The sequence below is a fragment of the Arachis duranensis genome, chromosome 1 (genome assembly GCF_000817695.3).
Source record: "Arachis duranensis cultivar V14167 chromosome 1, aradu.V14167.gnm2.J7QH, whole genome shotgun sequence".
Classification (NCBI taxonomy): Eukaryota; Viridiplantae; Streptophyta; class Magnoliopsida; order Fabales; family Fabaceae; genus Arachis; species Arachis duranensis.
Window position 1 is genome coordinate 5,470,412 of NC_029772.3, and position 11,352 is coordinate 5,481,763.

At 31.6% G+C, this 11,352-nt stretch overlaps 1 protein-coding gene across 1 annotated transcript; it reads left to right on the forward strand.

Moving 5' to 3' along the window:
• Positions 1 to 5,223: 5,223 nt before the first annotated feature.
• Positions 5,224 to 9,651, forward strand: LOC107491278 (uncharacterized). Its single transcript, XM_016112137.3, has 6 exons — positions 5,224 to 5,549; positions 5,857 to 6,440; positions 7,477 to 7,666; positions 7,777 to 7,841; positions 8,285 to 8,495; positions 9,099 to 9,651. The coding sequence occupies exons 1-6, from the start codon at positions 5,439 to 5,441 to the stop codon at positions 9,348 to 9,350; spliced, it is 1,413 nt and encodes a 470-aa protein (XP_015967623.1). The 5' UTR covers positions 5,224 to 5,438; the 3' UTR covers positions 9,351 to 9,651.
• The last annotated feature ends 1,701 nt before the right edge of the window (positions 9,652 to 11,352 follow it).

The window sequence follows — 11,352 nt, forward strand, 5'->3', positions numbered from 1 at the left end:
AATAATGAAATGTAGCGGTGACCATTCTTTTGTTGTGTTGCAACTTGCTCCTCAAATTTATGAATTCTCATGGGTCTCTACTTAGTTGACTTATAATGATAAAAAAATTTTGAAACTAAAATAAATTTTTGAATTGAATCTTATGTAGTTTATCAGTGGTACAAAGAAACTTTGTACGACCTTTTAATTTGACTATAAAGATGGAATGCTTGTAGCCGATTATGGTTTAAAATAGAGAACGACTTGGTGTTGTTATTTGCTATAGTGGCAACAACAATAGTGATAATGGCATTGAAGTTGACACGCTATTCGTGGGTGGGAAATGGATCCTCTCCAGTTTTTTCAACACTTGACAAAATACAGTCTAATCTCTCACCTTTGATTTTAATAGTGGGACCAGAAATAAATAAGAGAGAGAGAGTGGTGAATGGTTAGATTAAACACTGCACACCATCCAGTTTTTTATTCACTGGAGAGGATTCACTCCCTCGTGAGTGAAGAGAAATTAGTAGAAAAAGAAATAATAAGAATAATTAGAAGAGGCAGAAAATAAATTGTTCATATCATGATCTAAATATACAAAATTATGGTTTCAAATTACTAGTCTAAAACTTATCCGAGTTTTTACCCGACCTATTTGGGTACGAGCACTACAATCCGTGCATGACTCGACTTGAAAAAAAGTTATTGTTCTCCACCATTATCTATGTTATTAATTTATGGTGAAAACTCAGATGCAGTCGACTTCACGTGAAGTTGATAACTGACAATTGTTAGATAATTTGACTGATTTGACTCATTTTTCATCTAATGGCTCTCAACTATCAACTTCAAGTGAAGTCGACTGCACTTGAGTTTCCACCTTAATTTATTATCCACATGCAGATATCTGCTTAATACAGATAACTTTTCACATATTGAAAAAGAAACTACTCACTATTACAATAAAGATAATTCGGTAGTGATAATCAAGTCATCATTCTCCCTTATAAATAGTCAATCAAATTTAAGTATCATTCAATCTCAATTCACATAAATTTGTATAAATTTTTTACTGATTTAAGTATCAGAATTTTTTACAATTATCTCCTACTACCGTTTTAAAATTGATTCGAAAGCACTCACAACACCAATAGTCTATTTTAAGTATGTCTCCAAATAAAAATAAAAATATTATGAGTAAAAAAAAATAAAGAAAAATAATTTAAAGAATAAATAATTAACTAAAATTGGTTCCTATCGTTTTTCTTAGATGAAAAGAATATATTGCACAAGTCAATGTTAAAGTAGTAAACTAGTTAGTAGTATTATAGTAATATTATTTTCTAATTTATTTTTTGTTTTTTACAGTATTTTTTAGTCCAGCAAGCTATGAAGTATGAAGTATAGACACTTTGCTAAGTTGTCGTGTTCACGTGTCGGACACATTTCGAATACAAAATTTACTGCTATCCAAACTGTGTCTTAATAAAAAAATAAAAAATTCTTTTTCGGATACATTTGGACACACTTAAATACCATCACGTATCAGCGTGTCTAGTCTTATTCTTAAGCTATATTCTTAAAATAAATTTAGATATAGTATATATTATTATTTATTATAACAAAAAATATTTTAAATACTTGATATAATTAAAATAAGACATTAAAAATAATTAAAAAATTAATTTATATTTTAATATCAGTAAAATATCAAAATATCATTACGTTTTGTCTAAAAGATACTTTATGTTTTATATGTATGTGTGTTTCTATGTCTTATAAGATTTTAAAATTTGCGTGTCGGCGTGTTTTGTATCGTGTCGTGTCCCGTGTCCGTGTATCATAGCCAACAAGTAAAGGACTAATTTGTTGGAGATTGAAACTCTATTTAAGAAATGATTCGAATCTTCAATACTTACTTAAACGAGTTAGTGAATTGATCACCAGACTAATCTAACTTGATTAAAAAAGATAGCAAAATTCCAAATATTCTGAGTAGGACAAATTTTCATCCTATAAGGCTGTAACTATTAGTCTATTGCAATTTATATATAGGGGCAAATACAGAGAAAGGGGGTAATAGTCCTTCTAATTTTAATTTTTTACATATAAATTTTATGTAAATTTCAGTTTAATTTTTTTTAAAATTTTATTTTAATCTTATTTTATTATGTAAATATTTTTAGTCTTCTTTTAATATTTTATCTAATTTCATCCCTTATAACATATCTCCCGAAATTATTTTTATCTAAAAGAAAGTATAATATTGTTTTTGCCTTTTTGGAAGTATTATTAGGAAAAGCGTGGGCCATGGAACAGGGGAATGGGGCATTCAAAGTGGCTTTACGTAACAGGAATCAAGTTTTTGAAATTGAATGAAAGATTTCCGTTAGTCCCGTGTTTCACTGCGCCATGTCTTGCGTACCATGTGTCGGTAAAACTTTTCCCCTCCACTCTTGGTGGATCTCATCTCATCTCATCTACCTTTTTGTTTTTTCTTTCATGGCTTCTATTTTAGTGCGATTTATCGGTGTCCTGTTAAAATAAGATTGGGAGGTTACGTTCAAGCACATCTACTGAGAAGGCAACAGAGTAGCAAATCGTTTGGCCAAAGAGAATTTATTTTGTGATTTTGGTCTAAATTTTCTTAATTTGCCTCCTTCAAATATTAGACAATGTTTAGATGAAGACATCACAAAAAAAAATTAAAATAATATTTTTATATTTTAAAAAAATGATATTAATTATATTTATATATATATAAAAAATATTTAGAAGGAATATAAAAGTTAGTTTTTCATGAATCAGAAGAGAGTGATATTGTGACTTGTGTAATTGATAATGCATCATCTTTATATAATTTTTCTAAATATTTCATCTTCATCATTGTATTTTTCATAGTAAAATTTTTATTATTATAAAATTAATTTTAGAATAACACACAACATAAAATAATAATTATCAACTAAAAGTGAAACATAACATATATTATCGGACAAATGACGTATATAAACTAAGTATAGGGTAGTTTTACACAATTTTACTAAAACAAAAAATGTTACAAAGTTTTATCAAGAGCAGTTTTTTATATAGTTTGAATTAGTGTAATTCAAATTATACATGTATAGTAATTTGAATCATACTGATTTGAATTACACATTTACACACTAATTTAAATTACCCTGATTCGAATTACACACACTAATTCGAATCAATCTAATTCGAATTACACACACTAACATACACTAATTCGAATCATTTTGATTCGAACTAGTCAATTTGTCGTGCTTATATTAATTCGAAACAGGCTATTTCGAATTACTTCCTATTTTGTCTATATAAGGAGTTTGAAGTAACCTCATTCAAACCACTATTCTAAATTCATACCCCACCAAATTTCAGAGAAAACAACCCAGTATGATTCCAACAAAGGCTTGAGCAGAATATTTAGCCGATGGGGATAATTCGGACCGACTTTTCGTTTGAATGGTGGTTTTGATAGGGAATGATGTTAGTGGTTTTGTTAGTGAATAATATTAGGGGTTTTGTTAGTAGTTTTGATAGTGAATGATGTTAGTGGTTTTGTTACCACTAACAAAACCAATAACAAAACCACTAACATCATTCACCCCCAAAACCACTAACAAAATTCCTAACAAAATCACTAACAAAATCCCTACCATCATTTACTAACAAAACCACTAACATCGTTCACCATCAAAATCACTAACAAAATATATTAAAAAAAAGTTATTCACTCCTATTTTAAAAGAACAAATTTGCACTAACCTCTTCGTTGATGACACCAGCTATATGGGCTACTCCATACAAACGATAAAGTCAGTCCAGATTATCCCTCATCGGCTAAATATTCTGCTCAAACCTTTGTTAGAGTCGTACTGGATCGTTTTCTCAGAGATTTGGTGGGGTATGAATTTGGAATAGTGGTTCGAATGAGATTACTTCGAACTCCTTATATAGGCAAAACAGAGAGTAATTCGAAACAGTCTGTTTCGAATTACTATGGCACGATAAATTGACTAGTTCGAATCAGAATGATTCGAATTAGTGTTAGTGTGTGTAATTCGAATCAGGTTGATTCGAATTAGTGTGTGAGTGTGTGTCATTCGAATCAGTATGATTCGAATTACTATGCATGTGTAATTCGAATTGCACCAATTCGAACTATATAAAAAACTGTTCTTAGTAGAACCTTGTAATGTTTTTTGCTTTGGTGGAATGGTGTAAAACCACCCTATACTTGGTTTATATGCATCATTTTTGTCCTTATATTTAAGTTATAATATTTTTATTTATTTTATTATAGGTTGAATAGATGATGAAGTAGAACATAACAAATATAATTAAATTGTTTAGAATAGAAAAGTATAAGAGACCTATTTATATATTAATGTTTTTAATTATTTAAAATTTTATAATAATTTTTTTATACGTAATTTTGATGTAGGACATAAATAAAAAAAATTATTAATGATAGATAGACAATAAATAAAATTGATCTTTTTTATTTTTTAATATATATAAGTTATAATTTATTGATATAATATTATAGATTATAGTTTTGTTATTTGAGCCAACTCGTAAATTTTTGATGAGCCGAATTTGACCTTAAAAAATAGGCTTGATTATTAATGAGTTAAGTTGTGGATCAAATTTAATTTTTATGAGGCAAATTTAACTTAACTTTGATCTAATTCAACTTAATTCGACTCATTTTTAACATATATATAATTTAATAGATAATGACATGTGAAGAAGTTTCTATATAATATATAATTTGATGTATATTCAATTATATATAATATTATATTAATAAAAAAACTTTTTTACTGATCGCAAAATATTAATAAAAAATAATAAATGATTAATATATTAAAATTAAATTATAAAAATAATAATTAAAAGACAAACTAATATATATTTTAAAAGCACATAATACACTTATCATAAATAAAAAATAAATATAAAATAAATATATTAAAAATGTAAATTTTTTATATTTTTAGTGAAAACTTTTTTAATTTGTAAATTTAATAAATCTTCTCTTTAATTAAACATGTGACATTTCTATTCTTTATCTTGGGTCGTGATGGAAACCTTTAACCACGTGTCTTGGATCGGGACTTGGTATTATTGCTCGTGCAATTGGTGGGGCCACTTGCCCACTAAACATAAAACACACTCACATTCACATCACACAACCCAACACAATACAACACAATCTTCTCTCTCTTCCTTTCCAAAAAATAGGAGCCAACCCCCCTTTTCACCCCCAACACCCAAAAGACAAACATCACTATGAATAAAAAACACACTCCATTTTCACCACCACCTTCTTCTTCGTCTTCTTCTTTTTCTTCTTCTTCTTCTTCAGTCTCTTCTCCTTCTTCTTCCATTCTTTTTCATTTTCTTCATATTTTCTTTCCTGATCCACTATGGTACTTTTCTCAATTAAGAAACAAACACCTCGTTCACCTTCTTACGTCTTCCCTTCGATAATTGGTCTCGCCCTCTTCTCCCTCACCGCACTCCTCCTCCTCTATAAGGTCCCTTATCTTTCCCTCTCAATTTCACCTTAATTATCTCATTCTTTCTTTTTTCGAATTTTCACATCACATTCTCTTTAATTACTTTATATTTTGAATCTTAAATCATTTTCTGAAGTAAAGGTGCAATTTATAATTGCATCATAGTTGTTCTAATTGTTCGTCATATAACCCTAATCACTGTTTAAACTTCTTCAGCTGTTGCATTGAATTAACAGATCTAGGATATAACAGTAATTTTTTGCTTTTGAAGTTTTGGAGTGTTTAATTGACCGGTTTTGTTTATGTGGGGAATTTCGTCGAGCAGGTTGACGACGTCGTTTCGAGGACCGGAACCGTCGCGGGTCACAACCTAGAACCGACTCCATGGCACGTGTTCCCTATGAAGTCGTTTCCAGAAGAGACGCGCCAGAGCCGCGCGTACAGAATCATCCAATGCTCCTACCTCACCTGCCGCTACTCCTCTTCCACCCACGAACGACGCCGTTTCGAGGCGGCTAACGGTGCTTCCTCCTCCCCGAAGTGCCCTGACTTCTTCAGCGCGATCCGGCGGGACCTCGAGCCGTGGAAGAAGACGGGGATCTCAGAAAGACACGTGGCGGAAGCTCAGAAGCTCGCAGCTTTTCGGGTTGTGATTGTGGGTGGGAAATTGTACGTGGATTGGTACTATGCTTGTGTTCAGAGTAGGGCAATGTTCACGATTTGGGGAATATTGCAGCTTCTGAAAAGGTACCCCGGGTTGGTGCCTGATGTGGATTTGATGTTTGATTGCATGGATAAGCCTACGATTCTCAAGGCTGAGCACCAGAATTTTCCTTTGCCACTATTTCGGTATTGCACAACAAAGGAGCACCTTGATATTCCTTTCCCTGATTGGTCTTTTTGGGGATGGTAAGTTTTTTTCCCCCCTCTTGGGTTTGTGCCAAAATTCCATATTTGTTTGAATTTTACTAATGAGAAAGAAAAAAAAATGTAAACTTTATGAATGGGTAGGTGTGTGAGATATTTATTACATCTTTAAGGTAGTGTCTAATGAATGATGTATGGTGTATATTGTGCCTACTTTGGAATTTATTTCGTTTTGACTTTTTGCTTTTGGATTTTGTTGTGCAAGTTGGTGCTTTTTTGTGTGGTTTGATAAATTTTAAACCTTTTTTTGTTGAGCTGTTTGTTGTTTGAGATATGTTACTTTTTCATGTATGATAATTTTTAGAGCAACAGAAATGACATAAAGCACATCAAACACACTTTGTGAATGTCATTCCTTGTATTGTATAATATTTGGATAGTAGAATAAGACTTCGTAATATGAGAAAGCGAAGAGATGTAAACCCTTACAGCATTTAGGTGAGCTTACACAACGCGTTTAACTGATTTGGGACTTGGGAGGGTTCATTCTCATTTTATTGATAAGCTCACTGGTAGAAAGGTTGCTGCGTAGTACAAAGTACAAACTGCTAGGTAGATCTATCAGAAAATGCAAATGCAAATGCAAATACCTTCGTAATAAACAATTCTTACCCATTCAGCACTCTGTGTTTATGTACATCACTTTTATAGTGGATATAAAAGATAATATTGGAGGTATATGATTTGGTTTAAGGAAGGTGAATGTAAGTTGAAGTGTAAAAGTGGCTTGAGGTAGAATTGATTTCAAGATTAAGTTATCTTTTGCTACTTGTGGCTCTTGTGCTGCCTTTTGCTGTTGTGATAGATGTGTTTGTTCCTGTACTTTCTTTCAAATTCAGCTTGCTATCTGTCATAAAGGGTGTGGAATAAGTGGGGAAAAGAAAGGACAGGATTCTAGGAACTAATGTAAATGACATATGTTGATGTTTTATGATTTACCAAGAAGTGCATGGTGTTTGTTAATTTTGGTGTATATGTTTGATGCTACGAGAACTTATGTTAAACATTTGTTGCTCAGGTCAGAGATAAACATTTTACCCTGGCAGGAGCAGTTTGCAGATATCAAGGTAGGTTCTAAAAAAGTAAGTTGGAGGAACAAGATTCCGCAGGCATACTGGAGAGGAAATCCAGATGTTGCATCCCCTATTCGTACTGAGTTACTGAACTGTAATGATTCAAGTAAGTGGGGAGCAACAATCATGCGTCAGGTTAGGTTACATTAATTGAATAATTTGCTCTTTAATCATATTTTGCAATATCAATTTATTGTTATTACTAAATTTTAGTTGTCTGATGTGTATTTTGATATGCATTGTAGGATTGGGGAGAAGCTGCAAGACGTGGCTTTAAGGAGTCAAAACTTTCAAAGCAGTGTAACCACCGGTGAGTACACTTATTTGTTATTTCTTCATGTTTGAGCATAACTTGGAATGCCAGTTTTGCTAGGAGCTGCACAATCTCATTAGATGGGTCATATTGTATAAAAAATATGAATGAATTACTTTGAGCCATTATTGGTGCAAATCATAAAAAATGCAAAATGGGAATGGTATTTGGTTATCTTTATAGTATGTTGTTACTAGCGCCCTTTAAGATTTTGTTAACTAGTCGCGAATGTCTTAAGGGGATCAATATACAGACTTTTGTTTTACCTGACAGTTTATCTTTTAATGCATTGGATACTTAAAAATGTTTGCTCTTAGGAAACTAGTTGGAAAAGTAAGTTCCATTTCAAATATCTGATTTATTTTATTTTATTTATTTTTTATATTGGGATGTTATCTTGGTGCTGATGATCACCCTTTTCTCTCTTCCTCTTCTTGTAGGTATAAGATATATGCTGAAGGGTATGCATGGTCAGTAAGTCTGAAATATATCCTCTCATGTGGTTGTGTTACACTAATTATATCACCCCAGTATGAAGACTTTTTCAGTCGTGGCCTTATTCCAAAACATAACTACTGGCTTGTTGATCCTCAAGATCTATGTCCATCTATAAAGCAAGCAGTAGACTGGGGAAATGAACATCCAGATGAGGTATATCTTTACTCATTCTTGCATTTCCTGTCCTTTAGTTTAATCCATGCATATATATATAGCTCCATGAGGACTGATATTGTGCTATACATTCTTGATATTATTTATTAAAAAAAAAATGGGCATAGTATAGTTAAAACTCTAAGTTACCCGAGTCTAACAAATCATTAAATAAGACATTAGTGACACATTTTTTTTTAAGGCTTTGTTGTTGTACAGAAAATGCTTGAACTTATCAAGTTTCTGTAGTTGGACATGCTCGATATGGTTGTGAACCATGCTGACCGAATCTTCAATTTAACTGCTTAAAATCAATGTTAATTTTTCTCAATATACAAGGCGAAACATGATTAAGAATGGTTTTTGTCCACAAAACTTTAGTGAGCCAACGCTATAACATAATATTAGCGGAGGCAGTTACCGTATGATGCCATATCATGAGAATGATGAGTTGCACATCTGGTACTGTACTTCAGCTATGTGTCTACCAGTCCCATAACTTGTCTGCTACTTTGATTAAGGAACTTTATTTGTTGCCAAGATCTGTAACAGCACACCAATGAATTTGATTATTGATACAGTTACTTTTTTGTGTTGCTATAGGCTGAGGCTATCGGGAGAAGAGGGCAGGATTTCATGGAAAGCTTGAATATGGATCGAATTTATGACTACATGTTTCACCTTCTTTCGGAATACTCGAAACTTCTACAGTTCAAGCCTACTCCCCCATCTTCTTCCTTGGAAGTTTGTGTGGATTCTGTGCTTTGCTTCGCAGATGAGAAGCAGAGAGGATTCCTTAATAGATCAAGTACGTTTGCTTCACAAAGCCTTCCATGCACTCTCAAACCTGCCTAGAGAGTAATCTCAGTCACCTGTTGTTTTCTGCCAAAAAATACCACACAAAAGTATGGAACATCCAGTTACAAGAAGTTACATTGAATTAGCTATATACCACGGTTAGTGATATTGCTGGTATCAAAAGAAAAGTAAGTATATCATGTAAATTTATAGTGCCTTATAGTAGTTCATCATTTGCATGGCTTAGCTTTTGTAATAGGTCATTGCATATTTGGATTATATGATTCATTTGAGAGAAAAAAAATCACGGGAATTCTTATTATTTCATTTTATTTTCCGGTCATCTTACTTTTTCCCATGGAGAGTGGATATGGTCATTCTTATTTTATAATGTGACTTCTTTTTAATGATATTCTTATATGGTTGGTTAATATATTCATCTTAAATTTCATAGGGAAAAAAATTATATATGGAAGTGACAATAAGATCGAAATAATTTATAGTCAATGTCTGGTGAATGTGTCTTTTTCATCATAACGGAATACGATTATGGTCTTCCAAGTTTTAAGGATAGGAAGTTCGTCAATAGCATGAGTTTTATTGTATTTACTTTTTCTTCGACGGGCATAGTTCTAATATTTGGAGAATGGATCATCTCAATTTTTTTCTTTCAATTGTTTGGTAAAGTGTGATTTTATTTTATACTTTTTAGGTGGAACTAAGAAAATATACGAGAGAAGATATTGAATGGTAAAAAATCACATTTTATCAATCAATTGAAGAAAAAATTCAGAGGATCTACTCCTTTCGTATTTGTATTGTGGCAATCAACAATCCCAGCTCTCGATGAGAAGAATGTCACCATTACTTATGACTAAAAAGAAAAAAGAAGACAGAACTGCCTTTACTAGACGAGTGGGAAAATACTACTATTTATTAAGGCAAAAGAAAGAACTATCTAAATGATGTTTGGTCGGGGAGGGTGTCAATTCTGTGGACAGTTTTCATGAGTTCCTGTTTTATTTTCTACACAATATAAATAGGTAGCTTTTATTCATAGGAGGACATAAAATGTCCAAATTTAATCATAGAAATCTAATATAAGTGATAGTTGTTTTTAAGTGACTTAAATATTTTTATGGTTTCTTAGACTTTGAAAAGGGGTTGAATTAAGGTTCTTGAAGAATTTTACTCTTCTTCACTTTGCAGGAAACAAATTATGTAGGAGATTATTTTCTTTTTTATCTCATATAGTTTAGAACAGAGCAATGAAGTAATGGAAGATTATTACAAAACCATATATTCTAGTTCAACTTTCAAATGTAACGAGGCTTAAGTTTAGTTTTTGTTATAAACAATTGATAGAATTGTTACTATAATCAAACGAATTACAACCATCAATTCTAATGAATCAAAAACCTAATTCATCAATAACCTATAAAATCAAACCAAGTCCTTACACCACCAAGCTCAAATCAAGGTTATCAAGCCAAAATGACAAATACACCAAATAACACTAACAATTCAAGCTATTAGTTCATAATCCAACCAATGTTTATCATTTATCAATTATTGTTAATTTTAATTCTAAACTTAACAATTTTATCCTAAATCATTGAGAAAAACGTGTGTGCTGTAATCTCAAATAAAAGAACTAAATTAAAATAGCCTTGTGAATTTGCATTCCTTGATGAGATGGGTTACGCGTTTCTTCAGATTTCCGACATCCTGGGTATAATGATGTGCAGTTAGTACCTCTTTTAATTTCGTAGGTTTGCTCTCGTTAATAGTGATTTGTTGAGGATCCTACACATGCAAGTCATGTTTTCACTTTTCAGGGTTCTTTTCGTATCAAGTTTTCAGTTTATGCCAAGAGAAAATCCTCATCCTTTTACTAGAAATTTTATTTAACTGAGGTCAATTTATTATAAAATAATGGTAAGAATGTGTATATGCTATAATAAATTAATAATACGTGAATGTTTTACAATAGGATAACCTTAGTTGACTCATTAATATTACTATTATATGCTTTTAATCGGATATGTAACATGTAAAT

What these genes read in the sequence shown, in the direction of transcription:
- LOC107491278 (XM_016112137.3), top strand. Translation starts at nt 5,439, where the DNA reads ATGGTACTTTTCTCAATTAAGAAACAAACACCTCGTTCACCTTCTTAC. An exon ending in GATTGGTCTTTTTGGGGATG is followed by an intron (nt 6,441 to 7,476) that starts GTAAGTTTTTTT and finishes TTTGTTGCTCAG; the next exon opens with GTCAGAGATAAACATTTTAC. An exon ending in TCAAAGCAGTGTAACCACCG is followed by an intron (nt 7,842 to 8,284) that starts GTGAGTACACTT and finishes CTCTTCTTGTAG; the next exon opens with GTATAAGATATATGCTGAAG.